The sequence below is a fragment of the Nyctereutes procyonoides genome, unplaced genomic scaffold, assembly GCF_905146905.1.
Source record: "Nyctereutes procyonoides isolate TBG_1078 unplaced genomic scaffold, NYPRO_anot_genome, whole genome shotgun sequence".
NCBI classification, from domain to species: Eukaryota; Metazoa; Chordata; class Mammalia; order Carnivora; family Canidae; genus Nyctereutes; species Nyctereutes procyonoides.
The window spans coordinates 6,589,659-6,608,501 of record NW_026575033.1 but is presented as its reverse complement, the minus strand read 5'-3'; the positions used below and the strand labels follow the sequence as shown (position 1 = coordinate 6,608,501).

Genomic DNA, 18,843 nt, shown 5'->3' with positions numbered 1-18,843 from the left:
GTGTCTACAGGGAATGGGCAGGTGTCTCCTTACTCTTTATTTTTAAAGATTTTATTTATGTGTGAGAGAGAGAAGGGAGTGCATGAGCAGAGGGGAGGGGCAGAGGTTGAGGGAGAAGCAGACTCCCCACTGAGCTGGAGCCTGATGCAGGACTGGATCCCAGGACCCTGAGATCATGACCTGAGCGGAAGGCACACGCTTAACTGACTGAGCCACCCAGGTGCCCCTCCTTGCTCTCTATAAAATAATGTGAGGGAGAACTTCTTTCCTTCTACCCTCTTGGGTTCTGTGACTGGCCTAAGAATTTAAGTGACACAAGACAGACTAGCAGGAGAAAAGCATACAAGTACATTTTTACATGTACATGGGAATCTTCAGCAGGAAGATGAAGACCCCAAGAAGCCATTAGGTCCAGAAGCTTACACACGGTTTTACACAAAGATAAGCTGGGGATGGGACCTGACAGAGGGGCTTGGGCTGGGGCAGTAAACCATGGGACAGCCCTTGGGAGAGATCCGGGGTAATTTAATGGAAGGTCGGGTTATCTTAGTAGGTTTGTTTGTACAGATCCATTCCAGCGTGGATGCCCCAGTCTTCAGTGGTAAGAATGTTCTTCTCTTCCCCGAGCAGGGAGGGTACCTTTCTCGGTGGCAGTGCTGGGACCTGCATTATGTAGAAGGGGGAGGTGAGAGAGCTCTCCCTGCATCTGCAGCTCCTCATTGGCCTCCAGTTCAAAAGAATCAGTATGTTAGAGTGGCACCGTTGGGGGGGGGGGGGGGCGTGTTCTGTGCCCCTTCAGTGACGGTCTTGTAATTTCATGCTTGACGATAGAATTTGAACTTTTCACATCTGCGTCTGCAGGGAAGCTGAGATAAACCAAGGGGAGACCACTCATCAGTGGGAGAAGCCCTTCTCCGTACAGTTCTTTCCATCGTGTGATGAATCCAATTCAGTGTGGCCTCTCGGACTCTGCTCCCATAAAGGGGACCGGGGCTTGCACAGCTCATGTTAATCTACAATTCAGATTCTCCTGCGCTCCTGCCATTGAACTGCATTTCCTTGGCCATCAGCTCTTGCGGCAGAGAGTATACATGGCCTGTACCTGCTGACAAAACCTCTGTGCTATTGTCCCGAGTCCCTATGGCAGTGACAGCTTATTAGTGCAAGACAAAACTCCAAAATAAATCACGGTCCAATCATTTACTTTAACAAAAGATTTATTTGAAACAGATTTGTGCAGACATATACCAGTCAACAGGATTGATCAAAGCCACAAATCACTACATTTTTCCAAAACCTCTAAAAATACAAGTAAATGCCCTTCATTTGTATTCACTCCAGGAGGGAACCCAGCTCCGCTATAATGTGCTGCCGTAATTTAACAACCAGAGGACATTAATAGGACGTGAAAATGGTAACACTTCGAGAGAGAGGGAACAAAAAAACCCCACACTCCATAGACGCGCTCACTACTCTGCTGGGAGCCAATTAAACGTGCCCCCACAGCCCCGCTTCCCTCTGCATAACCAGATTAAAACCTCCCTGTCGCAAACAATATTTAAGCAATCTGAGCACAGATGTGACAGCAGACAGGAGGGCACATGGCTTTGCTTGCATGGGAAAGACACCACAAAGATGCTGCATTCAAACAGCAATTCAGTGACCTGCAGGAAGGATGAGGCACCCGGCTGCAGACCTGGGCTGCAGACCTGGCTGCTCCTGGCAGAGCCCTGCGCGCCCCACCCCTGCAGCTGGCCGGGCTGCAGCTGGTAGCGGGGCCCTTCAGTGGGAGGCTCCTGGGAAGCAGCAGGCACACTTCCGAACTCAGCAGTCACTGGCAACGCGGGAGAAGGACGGCGGAGGAATGCACGTGTCAGCACACACACTGATTTCATTAATGAAAAACCCGAAAAGCATCTACTTGTGCAGGGATCTTGTGGGAAGCAGAGAAACCCTATGACAGGGCAGATTTTCTTTTTTCCATGTTTTAATTGGTGTTTACTGATCCACCCGCAGGTGCATGGCTGTCCTTAGGGATGACTGGGTCCAGTGCCATTGGAAGTGAGTTCACAGCCTCATCTCCAGGCTGTCCCCCTCCTTCTGGCCCCTTCTCTGCCATACGGAAGAGCTTGCCTACAAAAGGCTCTTGATAAGCCCTCTCGACCCCTTGGGTTCCTGGGCAGGGTTATTTGGATAGCGCTATTACCTCAACTTTCTTCTTCCTATTTCTGTCATAAATCAAAGCCACCTGACACTTTGTTCCTGACTTTTAAAAGGAACAGGTCTCCTTTCTTTCTTTAGCCAGGTCAGAAGAAATGCCGATGGGCTAATCTTGTGAGCATGTTTTTCTTGGTCTGGAGCCTGAGAGAAAGAGCAGAGTGGATGTCTCTAAGGCAACTAGGGCAAGAGATTGTCATTGAAAACGAGCCAGCCTGGGTGTAAAAGAATCACTCTTTTGTCTCCCCTCAGTCAGGGGAGCAGAGGTGTTTGTCAGAGTTAACAGCTCTGGATTATGCTTGGGGTGGGGTAACAGGGTGAGCTCGCCCTTCTTTTCTGCCCCCTTTTGTTTCACAGCTTCTCAACCCTGTGTTGGCTCCATATAGCCTTTTCTTCCCGTTGAAGAGGGCATGCCGGTTTGCCACACTCAGACCCAACAAGCTAAGAGAGAGCTTTCAACAGACTGCTAGTGGAGGCTTGGCAGTCAATGCAGCTCTTGTAATGTCAAAGGAAATGTGTACTGTGGGACAATGTGGGATGCCGAGACAAAAATAAACAGAGAGTATGACACATTAAGGTAGAGTATTCCATGTCTATTCCTTTTGGGGATACTTATTAATATATTCTGGGGACCTCAAACTCTCACCTCTACAACCCACTAGAAACCTTTGTCACCATCCTCGTTGCCTCTGAGGATGGGAAAGTGGCCAGGATGAGGCTAAATAATCTCCCCCAAGGCTATACTGAGACCAGCAAACTGTCTTGGGCCAATGGAGAACCAGCAACAAAGCCAACTGATGTATGCTTTCCCTTTGAGGAGGGAGCGCTTTCTTTCACTATCCCCATCACTACTAAATTTGCTACTACAAGATTTGGTATGGAGAAAGCATTCAACGAATGTGATAGGGGATGCCATCCTTTACTTTGACCTAATAAACTCCTTTGTTTGCCAGGTTATTATTTCAGGCTCTACTTAACCACAGTTTCCCTGTTCCCATTTTTTATGGACCCCAGGAGATGAAGTCTACATTTCAAATGCTGAGGCTGAATCACTCCTTGAATTACCTTGGGACAATGACTCTTGGTAGTAAGCCAAACGCCAGCTGGAATGTGTGCACTTCCTTCACATGTTCAAGACGAAAGACTACCTTACCCTCTAGCAGAGTTTTGCAAACATCCTATTCAACTTATGGTCTAAAACATAAACCTCTAGAAACGGAAACAGGATAGAAAATTCTCTTTAAAAAATGAGATAAAGGGTCATTGTTATAACAAATGGAGATTACAGACTCTAGCTTTCTTTTAAAAATTCAATTGTTAAGCCTATAATATATATGTCTATATGCATTTTCAGACATTAGTTACTCATACTCACTTTTTTTTTTTTTTTTTTTGCATTTCACTGCTTCTTGACAAGTTATCACTGATTTTCACTGCCAGCTCCCTACAGCAAGACCTGCAGCCTTGTCAAGGAAAAGAAAACATCAACAGAGTTCCCAGCCATGCTCTACCAAAACTCAGGTTCATATTTTAGGATATTACTCCACGAATATTAAAGTAACAGCATCTCCCTTCTCCAAAGCACGGGTTTTGTATGCTCTACCGATCCCCTCCCTAGATGATCACATGTGTGCTGGGAGATGGGTGAACATAACACTGGTCGAGAAGTCCTGAACATTCTGCAGAGACAAAAGGTGGACACATCAGCCGCACCCCCAAATTATGATCACGCCCATTCTGGTTAGCAATGAAGTGCTAATCTGGGCAACCAGGCAGAAATGGTTGGTCCATTCTGTTTCCCTACCCTGCCTTTTTAACGTGCACTTTTCACGGCCACCCTTGCTGGGGTGCCAGGACGTAGGGGAACTCAGAGAGACGCGCATGCGATGGCTGCTCTCTTCCTTCTGCAGACTCAGCCAGAACGGAGCACACATTCAAGAATCGGCAATCTGCGTATGACACCAGGCCGAGGCTGGGCCTCTGTGGATCCTGCTGTTTTAGCCCGACCCAGAGGCCGGCTCTAGAGTGCTGACCAAGTATGACCTGCCAGCCTGCATGTCACTTACCATGTGGCAGAGTGACAAGTCCCATGTGGCGTTTCCACTGAGCTGACAGCTAGAGTACGCAACTTACTCCAGTCCACCCTGCTCCCTGGGGAGGGGCTTGTGTGACACTCTGACCTCAATTTGAAGACAGGACAAATGACACGGCCCCCGAATTGGTCACAGCTAACTGTCATACATCGCACAGATTGACAGCTGCTCCTCCTTGAAGCCCAATTTAGTCATTTACCAGATAGCTTAATCATATACGAGAATTAATAGAAAGGTATCCCATCTAGTGCTTCCTTCTGTGTACATATTTCAGTATTGCAAACACTGTTTAGTCTGGTTCTCAAAAGAATTGGAATATAGACTTCAGTCTCAGAAAATGTGACTGCATTTAACATAAAAAACACATTTAACATAAAAAAAAACAAAATAAAAAACAAAAAGCCCAAAACAAAACATATACATGCTGTAATCTGAAAATCTAAATCAGAAGGTTTTAAATTTAAGAAAGAGCTAAGTGTCAGACAAAGAATGAGTTTTAGTTCCCCTTGCCAGAAGGCTTAGTTCCAAATGAAACCATTTAGTCGGGATGCCTACCACACAGTTGATTCAAATTTTTGTTTCTCCTCTGTATTTAGGACATCATCTCTCTGGGTGTCCAATAAAGACCTAAACCTCTGTGTATTGTAATTCCAGGCACATTTTTTTAGGGGAGGGGGTTGTAATTCCTGCATGACAGTCTCAGCGATTCATTTTGCTGAGTGCTCTAGTATTTAAAAATGGCTTACCACCTCGGGCAGGAAGGAATGGCAATTTTCTAAGCCTCACCTGTTCAATTCATTGTTCTGCTTCCCTGTAAGCCCTCCCTGGATCGTGGTCACTTTATAAGTAAAGGATTAGTTTTCTCAGTCAATGCAAATCATACTTTAAGTCATTACAATGCCAAATAAGATGTGGATGCTCCAAAAAATGAAGGATGAGGAAGCAAAGTGCACTATTGTTTTATTTCCCAATTTAGCACAGCCATCCCCAGAAGAACTGTGCCATTTTAAGTAGTAACAGCTGCCCAGAAGTATTTATGTTAAGCCATCCAAAAATCTGGTTTGGCAACCAAAGCGGAGAGGAGAGAATGTGCCTCCAGGCTGGCCATTTATTAAGGGCTCCAGGTGCTCACATTCATGCCTGAGGGCACACAAGTTCTATCCAAATTTAGAAGGTGGGACTCCACAGTTTGGAAAGTCAGTGACGCAGCACTTCTCCTCCTGTCTTAGACTCGGGACACTTTATTTTCAGAGGTACCCGTATCTACCACTGACGATAAGGAAGGACACCTCATCCATATAGAAACGTTTGGAATTCTTTCCAATTAAAACTGCATGTCAATGTCTTGCCTAGCCTCCTGCACGAATGATCACAACTGCCTGGGCTTCATTTCAGTTTCTACCGAGGAGATGTGGCTAAGGCGTCCTCTGTGTCCTCCTCCCGCGGTCTCCGTGTTCCTTGCCTCTTGCCTTCCCCTTTGACGGTCATCTTCCTCCACCAGCCTCAAGGGCCCCTACTCTCCCACTGGGTTCACTCCTCCTCCTCTCTGACTTTAGAGTCACAGAGGGACAGACGTGTCCCTTCGCTGGGGAGACACACTAAACTAATTCACTGGTTTCCCCACAGTGAAGATCCAAAATGGGCTCTGAATTCCCGAGAAAACAAGTGTGGTCTGACTTAAGCGATGCCCAAGGTCCAGTGGGCTGGAGGTCGGGAAATGCGTACTGAGGGCCTGATCAGAGCAGGAGTGCACTGCCCTGCAGGCTTCCCTGTCCTCGGAAAGAGGCAGGTAAACACTTGGGTCTAGGCGGGATAGCCATGCTTCTTCTCTTTAGTTAGTGGAGGGGAAAGGGCGGTGGCAGAAGCGATTGCTCGCATCCACATGTGAATCTGTGCTAGGACAAGACGTGGAGCACATCTGGGCTGGTTGCCCACCGGCTGCCATGCACGGAGCACAGCGTCTGCCATGCGCAAGGTCTGCGATGAGGGAAGCCCGGACAGCCCCGGAGGCACCCGCGCGCTGGGGATGGGGCCACGGGGTTCGAATAAGCGCTCTCACCCCGATGACAGACATGGCTGTGATTTCACCGCAATCAAGAGACTTATGCCAACTTCAGACAAACAAAACAGGAATCAAAGTGAGACATCAAGCTGCCTGCCGTGAAGCCCATGTGCTGCCTGGCGGACTCCAGCGGTGAGTCGACAACGCAGGAAGCGAGCGTGCCCCTGCTCCGAGTCCGCAAGACGGGCTTCTCACGCAACAGAAAACTCTCTTACCTTTCTCCCAGACCAACTAGTACTGACGTTTAAATATTGGTGAAACGTAACGCTTTTAATTTCACACCTCACAGAGCAGAGCCGATTGCTTCATGATAACATACACAGAAGTTAGGCCAAGCACTGCCGACGAACTGGAAGGGATCGGAATGGCTTCCCCTGCGGAGTCTACTCCAGCTTTGCCAGGGAAGGGGCATCTAACAAACTGGTTGGCTAAGGCCACAGAAATGTGTTTCGTGGTGTTTTGGCTGCTGACACCAGTCTCTTCCGACAGAGATGTGTTAACACTGGGTGCAACAAACTGCATCTCTTTCCTGGGACCCATCAGGACAATTCACGTCTCATTTCTTCCTCGATTTCCTTTTGGTGGTGTCATAAGCACGGACTATCTCTTCCTGAGTAACGGCTCCATGCTCTTCTTGAGAGAAGGCATACCCATCTGCAAGGGGAGCACACACAGGGCTTGGTTAAGAGGACCACCGAGGGAGCGCGCTGCGTTTAGAAAAAATGTTTTTGTGGGCGACAGGCAGCTGACCTTTGCCATGCGCTGGGCTCACCAGCCTCGGGGAGGTGGGGACCGGGACAGACAGACCTGTGGCTCAGAAGGGAAACATGGGCAGAGTGTGGGGTCGGGCAGGACAAGGCCTGACCAGACAGGGCCTGACTGGTTCTGGCTGCTGAAGCCCGATGCTGGGGTGGGAGGGATTCAGGGGGCAGCCTCCCTGCAGCTGAGCTCAGCCCGGGAAGCATAAACAGTGGGTCACTGGTCTGTGTCTGCACTTTCCCAGCACCAATCAAGAGGAGAGGCGACTTGCTCTGCTGCAGAAGTGGCCCAAGCTGCCTGAAGCTACAGGCTGGCTGGGTAATTTATGAAGCCGTAAACATGCCAGGGAACACACACACAACGCTAGTGGTGAAAACTGGCAATGTGCACGTGATGCTTGGAGCATTCCTGCTTTTAAGCTGGACTGATTTGGACTGCTAATAAGAAATTACAGTGGGTTTATTCTTGTGTAAATAAAGAAAAGATCGCAAGATAAAGTCAAGAGGCTACAGGGCCGCAGAAAGACTGGCTCTTACAATCAGTTCCAATAATAATAAGAATAATACTAGCAGCAGCTGCCAACAATTAGTAAAAGCTATGTGTATCAGGCCTGTTCTATGTACTATACACAAACAGCTCATTCATTCCTCCCGATGGCCCTATGAGACAGCTGATGGTATTCTTCCCATTTCACAGATGGGGAAACTGAGGCACTGGGTCACAGACCTAGTGAGTCACAGAACTGAGAGCCAAACCCAGGCAGTGCTTCTGTAGGACCAACATTCTTTCTGCATCTCTAGTTCTAAGAGAGGTTTAGCATTCAAAAGCCCAAGGGTCCTTCCCACCAAAGGAGCATTTATTTACAAGACTCTCTCTCTGTTGGCAAATCTTTCTGGGCCAGGGCTAAGAAAACGTCCTACAGCTGGATTAGACGTTCTGACCAAAAGACCACACAGTAAAATGTCTGAAAAGGACGAATCCCATCCATGTGTATACATGACTTGTCAATGGATGTGTTAGTCCACTGTCACATTCTTTAAAGGAGAACAAGAAATCAGAAATTGTGCCCATGTATCACCTCCTGGATTGCTAATTATTTTACTCGGACACTTGGCTTACAAAGGAAAGTTTCAGAACTACAAAGACATCTAACAGCAATGTATAACACAGCTGTGGTGGGGCTGGAAGAGGAAGAGGCTCCGACAGAGGATGTGCAGGGTGATTCTGTACTCTGCATATGCTCGTAAACCAGAGTGTCTGACCCTGGGCTGGCTTCCCAGCTCTCCTGGCCACCGCCTGAGAAAACCCCATAGCTCAGGAGGGCCACCCCGGGAGGCGAGGGCTTCTCAGCACAGGTACCTGCAAGGCAACTGAAGACACGGGCTAGGTAGCAGGGGTGGGTGGGAGCGTAGGAAGAACTAGGGAAGGATAAGCACAGAAAGGAATCTTCCCTGGAGATCTTCATCTACTGGCTCACCTCCATCTCTACCAGAACCAAATCCACAAACCAAAAGATGGCACCATGTGGCAGCCATGGCGCAGCAGCCCCTGGCCAGGGTGAGCCCCATCTGGCGGAGGCCTATGTCCTGGGGCTGGAATGTGGGGCACAGGCCTATAGAGGGGGGCCCTGGGGGTGCTGGGTGCAGGGCCCTTGAACGTCCTTTGATGGCTTTCTGACACCACGAGGCTTCAGAGGCTTCGAGGGATCCGAAGAGGAAATGCCTCTTCTCTCCTTTGTTTCTCTGACAGCTTTTAGATTTCCCTGTGCCTGATCAGGGAAGCCCAGGGAGAGGGGGAGACGAGCAGACGTCCTGTGTCTGCCTTCTGAGGTGGGTGCCCCTCTAGCACAAAGTGTTTTTTTTACTGCAGTCCTAGGCCAGATGCCTTTCCCTGGCATGTCTCAAAGCACAATCTAGCAAACAACACTGGCTCCTCCAGTCGCAGGCTGTGCTCTGTGGTCACTGAGGATAGTTTTTATTCTGCACTCTTCTAAAGGGAACATTTCCAGTAAACACCTGATGTTTTCCTGTGGGGGCCACGGGGCAGTCCGTGGCCCGCCGTGCCACCCCGGGTGGACACTCCTCAGCCCGGCAGAAGTGGCTCTGGCCCAGTGGGGGCACCCTCCAAGCGCTCTTCATGAGCCTTTCTGGTGGCAGGCCCATGACTATTGAGCTCTCCACCCTGCAGGCGGCTTTCTCCATCTGCTCTGCTTTCATCTTGGATCCTGGCACCCAGGGCCTGAGGCAAGAAAGGTGGTTCTAATCCTTGCTTGGCAGTAACTTGGCCATGGGACCATGGATTTTTTAATTTCTCTGAGTGTCCTTAGTTCACTGTTCTGTAATATAAAGGGCCTGGACCAGGTGAGGTCGAAGTTCCCTCAGAGCTCCAACCCCCTAAATGGGTGCCCAGCTTTTCCAAGGCTAACTATACCCAGGTCACAGAACCCTCTCCTTCATTCAGGGCCAATTCACACTCAGCACCAAGGGAGGAAGCCTCTACCTTCATACCAGTGAAGAAGGGAAATTGGTGCAACAACCCATCTAAACAGAACAACTGCTACCTGTCTTTTTTGGTGGGTTTTTTGGAGGGAGGGTCCTGGTGGAGAGGAAGAAATGCAGGGGACTTGTTGAGACACACAAAAAAACACGTTTGGGAGTGTCCTTTGGGGAAAGGTATCTTAGCATTTGGAACAGTCTACTCCTTGTTCAAGCAGAAGGAGCAAAAGTCGTTTTCATTCACATCCTGCCTCTGCCTACTGTGACAGAATAGAGCATGTAGCTGTAAGGCTTCTGTGGCTTGTATTTGTCTCACTGGTACAAGGGCCTTCTGGTGGGATTCCTCAGCCACTCCAGACTGGGAAGGGCTTGCAGGTGTCCATCTGAGAGGACCTTCCCAATAGCAGTTTCTTCTCCTGGGATAAGCTGAACACCCCGAAGTTACTACCAAAAGGCTTGTGCCAGCAGTTCCCATTGGTTGCATCTACCATCATGTTTCCAGAATGTTATGCACTAAGACTTTCTTCACTAGACTTTCTTAGCCACAGCAGAGACTTAAAGTGAACTCTGCAACTCAAGAAGAAAAGGAGGATAGCTTGGTAGGGTTATCCTAGGGCAGGGGTATCTCACTGGTTCAGATACAGTATTTTCCTTTCAGAAAGCAGGCCTGCTAGAAGTTAGGGCTGTAATGGGAAAACTTTAGTGGAACAACAGACTATAACCACCCAAATAGCCTCTTCCTGTCCAGCCAGCACCCCTCAGCCTGACAAAGACAACCACCATCAGGTCACCAGCTTCTACCTGGTGAACATTTAGATACCATTTGTATCCAAATGGGGAACTCAGAGGAAGCCTCCAGCTCTTAGCCTTTCCCACTTTCATTTGTCTTTCAGGAAGTCCTGGCAGCCACAAAGTAGTGATGGGGCCTAGGGAAAGCCCTGGATGGACCGAACTTCTGAACTTCCCCGGGCTGACTTCCCAGTGCATCTGCTTCCTACATGCTCAGCAGTAGCCAGAATCCTGGAGCAGAACGAGGTAAGTGAAAGGACGCAGAGGGGTAGCCGAGTGTCTTAGTGGTTTTGTTCTCCCCAAAGAACACTTGGTGAAGTCCATAAAATCATGTCATTATTCCCCCATTATTTTGGAATAAAACTCCTCTTTTTTTTTTTTGTTTTTGTTTTTAATAAAACTCCTCTTAAATAGCTCTGATAACATCTTCATGAGAGTAGAAGTTTCCTGTGAAAAAGATTCCTAAAAGCAACAGAAATGATGGGGCGACCATGAGGACAACAAGGAAATGAAACTATAGGAAATGCTGATCTCAGTTATAAATACTGTGTGTTGGTGGCCTGTAAGGAACTCAAAAATGTTGCCAAGATGAGAGTTTTCCTTCCAGTTTCCTGGGAAGACAGGCGCAGGACAGTGGAGGACAGACCCAGGAGGGATAGCTAGGCAGAGGCTGAGAGGAGAACACAGAACATCTCATAGGCCAGGGCCACTTCTCATTGCTCCATGGCCTTCTCTAGTTATTTCTGACAGAATGTTTGGTTAGTGATTGGCTTTTTACTATTAGTTGGTGGGTGTTTTTAAATTGTGGTGAGGGACTCCTGGGTGACTCAGTTGGTTAAGCATTTGCCTTCAGACCAGGTCATGATCTCAGGGTCCTGGGATCGAGTTCCAGGGCTCGCTGTTCAGCGAGGAGTCTGCTTCTCCATCTCCCTCTGCCTCTGTGCTTTCCCTTCCCTCTCTCTCTTGCTGTCAGATAAATAAGTGAAATCTTAAAAAAAATAAAATGTGGTGTGACTTTAGAGGCTTTTTCTTATACTCATTCATTATCAATTTCTTTTGTCCTTCAAAATCCTAAGAGTTAAGAAAAAAATTTTAGTAGTTATTTCAAGACATTTTATGACTCTCTCACAAAAGTTCTTACTCAGTCTTTGATCTCAATATATGTACCTTATATATTCTTTCTAGGGTTATTCTGAAATATTTGTTAGGGAAGCAGCAGGGCTCCATGGCATGAACCCCACCATTTACAGAATCGGTACTCATTTTCTCTGTGCCTGCTATGGAGAAGGTGCTTTACATACACCATCCTGAAGCCTCACAAAGACTGTGTAAGATGTGTATTATTTTTTTTCCTTTTAGATGTATATTATTAGATTTCCTTTTTCCCCCACTGGAGGAAAGTTTAGAGAAATATGTATGTCACCCAAAGTTACTCAACTAGTGGCAAAAAAAACCACCCGTAATACCTCACATTTATTGGACTCTATATTGTCAGGTACTATTCTAGGCACTTGGTATAAATGCTCTAATTTAATTCTCTCAAAAAACTCAGTTCTTACATCTTCTCCATTTTACAGATACAGAAACAGAGAGGTTAACTTACCTAAGTTCACAAAAAAGTGACAGAGCTGAGGCAAGACCCCCAGGCAGCCCTGCTTCAGAAGCAGGCCCCACAGACTTACTCCCTGGACACTGGATCAGAGAGATCATGGCTATGACCCAGATCGCTGGGCCTTGTGGGGCCAGTTACTATGCTGACCTGAGTCTGCAGGTGCTCTCAGGGCTGATACCACCTACTCCCTGGGACGGGACACAAAGCACGTGGGATGCCATATGGAGTTGGTCTCTGTCATGTTGATATTCCACGTGGGAAAGTGAGGAGAGGGAGTCCATCCCTTTCCTTCCTCTGTGAGAAAGTCTGTGAAGATCTATTGATGGGTAGAGCTCAACTGAGCCTGATATAGACCCCTCAGTACTTGTAGTATGGATACAATGATTCTTTACTTCTCCTAAACCATCCCTGTTTCCTTCTGAACACCTCAGGAAAAGAAGAGAAAGCAGGAAGCAGTGTTGTTGAAGAGAAGAGATGCAATGTGAGAGAGAGAGGGCGCTGGAAAAAGAAGCAGGAGTTGGAGGGGCAGAAGCAGGTGACAGATGTTGTGCCAACAGGCCTCACCTTGAGGAAGGTAGGTGACTGCCTCCTAAAGGACACCTGTGCTAACAACGCCCCTCTGCAGGGAGCCAAGTGGCTGAATTGCTGAAATGGCCCCACAATCCCCCTGAGCTCTGCCACCCATCTCTTTTCATAGCCTCCTGCCCCCTCCCCTGGGGTCTGGTGCATTCCCACTGTCCCTGGCTTGGGTCTGGACCCTTCAGCAGAAATCAGGCCTGGCCTCCACTGTCAAGTGGACTGTGGAGCAGCTGGACTTGCTGGACTCAGGGCAGCCTTCCTGGGAAATGTACAGAGATTTTTTTTCCCCAGTGTTTGTCATTGTTTTAATTAATAAGCTAATATTAAGTAAGACAGGGCATATTGCTATCTTTGGGGCCAATAATTCAAAAGTAAGATCACTTCAGCCCTAGTTCAAAATCCTATTGGGAGGCTGACAGAAGGATCTCGACCACATCAAGATTTTAAGTTTCAGGATTTTATCATTCAGGCATTTGATCGGGTCCTAGGGAATTACCTACACTCAAGCCTCACTTGCCTTGGGCCAAACACACAAATTCCACCCCCAAGTGTGGGGCTCTGGCTGGACAGCGGTCTCCATCCCTATCAGCACCAGCAAGCCTTAATGAAGCCATTGCCTTCCCTGCATGGCTGGGATCAGGCTGACCAGAATGTGGCGCGGGTACTTACGGGGAACACACTGCTGGATGGAGCCTCCCCGGAAGAGAGTGGGGGGCGTCTTCCTGCTTAGCCTCTTCAGGAGGCGGTCACGTTCATTCATCCTGTGGGTAGATCAAACACAGTGAGTCTCGGTTCACGTGAACACCTCTCAAAGGGCCTCACCCAGTGACTTTAGTTTGCAAAATAAATCAGGGGGAGAAAGGCTTCCTCATGTCAAGGAAAACGTCCAGTTTGGTGAAGAGCTCTATTATTTACGGTAGATGCTATCTTGACACCTTGAGTGCACTACTCCCTCTTCTAAGAGGCGCTCTGTTTCCAGTCTGTCCTGTACGTAACGCCTCTCCACACTGTCTTCCTCTTACTTGAAGTGCACTACAAGTGCACTTTTATACCAGGCACACCCTTGGCTTTCCAGAACACTTCTGTGAGCAGTGATCTCTTTCTATGGTCAATGTCTTAATGCCTCTGTTTCACCTGCAGCCGCCTCTTCCCAAGCCAACAGCTGTACCAGGGTGAGAGCCTTGGGTCCCCAGCAAGAGACTTTTTTCTGCACAACCTGATTGTTAATTTTGAAACAGTGAAAATCAAGGTGAGTCTTTTTGGAAAACACAAGGATTAGGAGCTCTTCTTGCCTTTCCTGAAATGATTCCCTGCAAGTTTGCTGCCCCTGTAAGAACTATGGAGCACAGCTGTTGTTTATTCCTATATAGCAAAAGGGGGGGGGGGTACTTTAAAACTGCCCAGGTAGGCCACAGGTCTTTGTTTTCTTATCATTACAATGTCACTTGTTCCAGGAGATTCCTGGAGTGTGGGAGTTTGCCAATGCCTTCTGATAAGGGCTAAAGTGTATTCCCTCCCAATTCATACGTTGAAGTCTTAACCCCCAGTTAGTTACCTAGAATGGGACTGTATTTGGAGATGGGATCTTTATATTTTAAAAAATATTTGATTAATTAATTAATTAATTAATTTGAGAGAGAGAGAGAGAGAGAAGACAAGTAGGGAGAAGAGGAAGAAGCAGGCTCCCCATCAGCAGAGAGATCAATGTGGGGCTTGATCCCAGGACCCTGGGATCATGACCTGACCTGAAGGCAGAAGCTTAACCAACTGAGCCACCCAGGCACCCCAAGAGATGAAATCTTTAATAAGGTGATTAAGTTAAATGAGGTCACTAGGGTGGGTCTTCATCTAATAGGACTGGTACCCTCTTAGGGAGAGGAGATTAGGACACAGACACCCACAGAAGGAAGACCATATGAAGACAAAGCAGGCAGCCATCTACTAGGGGAGGAGCCTCAGAAGGAACCAACACTGCCAACACCTTGATCTTAGAATGCCAGAAGAGTCAGAAAAGAAACTCCTGCTAAGCCATTCAGTCTGTGGTGCTTTGCGATGGCAGCCTTAGCAGACAAATCCACCCGTGACGGGTTGTTTGTCCGTGAAAGCACAGAAGCTGTGGTTGTCTGCTGACCTGAGCACCTCCCCCAGTACCCTGTCTTATGGGCTTTGAGCCAGAGAAGGATGGTCTCCTGACCGGAGTCCACTTCACAGCAACCTCAAGGGCCTTGAAAGAAGAACAGGGCCCAGGTATTCTCAAGAGTTTTCGAGCTAAAGTTCGCTTTGCACTTGCATTGCCAGAAGAGAGCATTTTTCTGATTATGCTGGTTGAAAGGACAACATTTAATTCATCACCAATTAGAGGTAAGCCTCAACTAGCTAAGCTTGGCAAAATGTTTGATGGATGATGAGGAAAAACACTTTTTTCTATCCGTTCACACTGGCTTTCCCTTCTCTCTCATGCCTTTTCTTCCATGTGCCGATTATTCTCACTGGGCCCTGCTGAGCAACTGCCCCAGACAGCAGGCAGAGAGGAGCAGATGAACAAGGACAAGCCCGTTAGCGTGCCCTGTGCTGACCCTCTGTGAGCTCACTGCCCCCTGACAGGCTGGTGCCCCCTGCACTGGCTACTTTTAGGACATGGGGGGAGGGTAATGAAGGGCTGTCCTCCCTGTCTGACCCAGCTCTGGCCAGGATTCCTCAATGGAAGGCACTGCCAAGGCTCTGCCCAGGGCATGAAGGGGGGGCTCCTGAGGGCTGAGCCGCAGCTCTGGAGGGCACACTTCCCAGCCAGGTTGTGGTAAGGGAAAGGAATTCCCTCCCCAGGAACCTAGTGCACAGATGCAGCCTAGGCTCTGCTCTCATACCCCTCCTCTGCCCTGGCCATCCTCATCCCTCCATGCTTAGGTCCAGAAGCTCTACCTTGCTGTGGGGCGAATGAGAACTTCACAGGACCACACAAGTGGGAAATCACACATCTTGGTCCCTCAGTGGGCAGGTGAGGAAACAGAGACTGAGCTGTACCAAATACAAAGGTCACAGGATGCTTTGCTGGTTGTGTTCTTGCCCCTGCCTCTGTGCTAGGCAGATGTCCCTAATTCCCATGTGAAATACTATATGCTTTTCTCTCTTTTTTATAATGAAACACTCCAAACACAGAAACTAATACAGCAAAGGTCCACCAACCTGCTCAGCTTTAGCAAATGGTAGTTCCACTGCTTGACCCCTTGTTTTAAAGGGACCCACTCTTTCCTCCAGCCCTTCCTTCCATGTGGCAAAGGGTCCATAGGGTCAAGGAGACATGTTCACCAAGCCCATGCCTGTCACCTGGCCCCGGTATTTGGGACATCAGAAGTCTCTGTGGAGTGATACCTCTCCAAGTTAGTTATCTAAGGCCAACCTGACCTCCTCACTAGCTCTATCCTCATAAGAGCAGATCCTATAGCCAGTGTACACACTCCTCAGCTTGTGGGTGGCCAATGAGTGTTTTTTTTGCATGGGGTGTGTATGGATGGAGATGTCCAAACAAATGTGCGCAAACCCCTCTCAGTGCAGCACAGAGCTGGGGTTGGAAGAGAGGGTGGGGGGAACAGCACAGCTAACTATTCTCCATGCCACCACTTTCTGGCTCCAATCCCAAAGGATCTGGGAATCACAAAGCACCACCCTCTTTATGAAGGTATATTGATCAAGGTATATGGCTATTTGTTAGCTTGACTTGTAACTTTCACACACTCAGACACAGACGTGGTACTTGGTCTCTATTTGCACTCTTGCACCAAGTCCTGTCCTGGTTGTGGGAACTACTTCACATTTTTTTCTAAGTGTATTTATTTTGTTAGTAATCTCTACACCCAATGTGTAGCTTGAACTCATGACCTTGAGATCAAGAGTTACAGACTCCTCCGACCGAGCCAGCCAGGCACCCCTACTTCAAATTTTAACAAAAATAAAATATCAAATATGAAGTCCCTTATATTCCTCCCAGATCCCATTCTTTTCCCTTCTATTATAATATGATTAGAAATAATCTTCTGTGTTTCATACTTTTATTTTACATATATATGCTACACAACTAATATATTCTAAAATACGTCTAACTGGTGTCATTTATTTTATGCTTCTCGTGTATCATTTTTCTTCGTGCCTTCTTTTTTCCTATCTTATATTCTTTTTAATTATCTCCTCATTTACAGAACTAGTTCTTTGCAGGTAATCTTTTTCCTTCTAGATAATTTTCTAATTACTCTGTCTTTGGTGTTTTGCAGTTTCATTACAACATTTAGTGTGACTAGGTATAGATTTGTATATATATTTATATATTTATATATTTATATATTTGTATATAGATTTATATCCTGCTCAGCTGCTCAGACCTGGAAAGCCACTATAACTCAAAAGTTATCTTCATTAATGCAAAACACTCCCAATACTGACTGTGCCCCATTCTCTGTTTTTTCTTATGCAGGAGCTTCTTACATATAGAATTCTATCTTCCACATCACTGTATCTCCTCTACATTATCCATTTCCTTTCTTTCTTTAACTTTATTGAAACTATTATTCAGCTGACTGGCATGCTTTAATTTAGATTAATACCCTTTTCATGTTTATTTTCCAGACCCATCTGTTCTTACATACGGTCTTACTCTTGCTTTTTGATTTCTGTATCTTCTTTCTTCAGTATTTTATAGATTCTTTCAGACATTCCTTGCATCTCCAATGCTTTGGTGGAGAGGGGAAGCTAATAAATGTCTGCAGTATTCCATGACTCTCCTTCACTGTAGTTCATTTACTATATGTGTTCTAGTTATGAAATCATTCTTCAGAATGATTTTCTTTTGCCTCTGCCAGGATCCTATGGGTTACATCAATTTTTATATTAGCTTAGTTCCTATAGCATTGGGAATAGTCTAAAACTGGACCTCATACATAAGCATAGGCTTCCAGTTTCTAGTGGATAAATCTTTCCTCCACATTGCTGCATTGTCAATCTAATAGGTTAATTGTTCCTAGTCTCTATTTCATTAAAATAACAGCCCTGTCAAATTTGCAGCTTTATGCATAGAGCTTTTTTCCATCTCACACGGGACTGAGGTTTTATCTCCTATCTCTACATTAATCTGAACCATCAGTCCCTGAGCCTTTTATACAGTCTGATACCTCTTCTTTGGCTTCATCTTCCTCTTAGCCTACTGGCTCTTATGTCTCTTCATTTTTGATACCTGGGTTTCTATGTGTTTCTTTTGAACTTGATTACGTATTAAAATCCTTTCTTGGGATCCCTGGGTGGTGCAGCGGTTTGGCGCCTGCCTTTGGCCCAGGGCGCAATCCTGGAGACCCGGGATCGAATCCCACATCGGGCTCCCGGTGCATGGAGCCTGCTTCTCCCTCTGCCTGTGTCTCTGCCAATCTCTCTCTCTCTCTGTGTGACTATCATAAATAAATAAATAAATAATAAATAAATAAATAAAACCCTTTCTTTGCTCATATTTCACTGAGAATTTCTATGCATCTGGAAAAGTCTTGAGTCAGCTCAGTCTACCATATTGACTTTATTTTTTTAAATTCTTTTTTTTTTTTTTTTTACAATTTCATTTATTCATTTATGAGAGACAGAGAGAGAGAGAGAGGCAGAGACACAGGCAGAGGGAGAAGCAGGCAGGGAGCCCGATGCGGGACTCGATCCCAGGTCTCCAGGATCAGGCCCTGGGCTGAAGGCAGGCGCTAAACCATTGAGCCACCCCGGCTGCCCTACCATATTGACTTTACATGGTTTCTGTGAATAATGTATATATTTCCCTGACCTAATGACTGGAAAACATTATGGCTACAAAGAAAAACATCACAGAACTATCCTTTCCAAGTCTTGCCATGCTTACAAAAACCTTTTCTGGAGACCCTTAAAATAGCCACAAGTTTGACAAAGCTTAAGGTAATGAAAAGTGTCCTAGAGCTTATTAAACATTCTAGTGGAGATGTTTGTGAAACTGTCTTCTCTATGTGCTCCAATGTTGAAATGTAAAGGAATATTATTTTCCCAATTTCTCTTTTTCTTCTTTGTGAAGGAAAAGAAGCATCATGAATGAACATTACCAAAATTTCTCATGAACAATAATATTGAAAAAGCTCAAAATAGAAAGGGGTGATAAGAACATTTTCCCTTTATAGTATTCTATCATCTATATATGTTTTGGAAGCTATCTACTCACAAAGATATGGAAAAAAGGTAAAGGAAACA

General features: G+C 46.7%; 1 protein-coding gene across 1 annotated transcript in view; it reads right to left on the bottom strand.

Moving 5' to 3' along the window:
* Positions 1 to 1,250: 1,250 nt before the first annotated feature.
* Positions 1,251 to 18,843, bottom strand: part of ATP8A2 (ATPase phospholipid transporting 8A2) — a 491,575-nt gene continuing 473,982 nt past the window's right edge. The window contains exons 35-36 of the mRNA XM_055317488.1: positions 13,276 to 13,367; positions 1,251 to 7,026 (exon numbers count right to left, since the gene is read on the bottom strand). Coding sequence (XP_055173463.1) covers positions 6,929 to 7,026; positions 13,276 to 13,367 — 190 coding nt within the window. The 3' untranslated portion in view covers positions 1,251 to 6,928. The remainder of the gene's footprint in view (positions 7,027 to 13,275; positions 13,368 to 18,843) is intronic.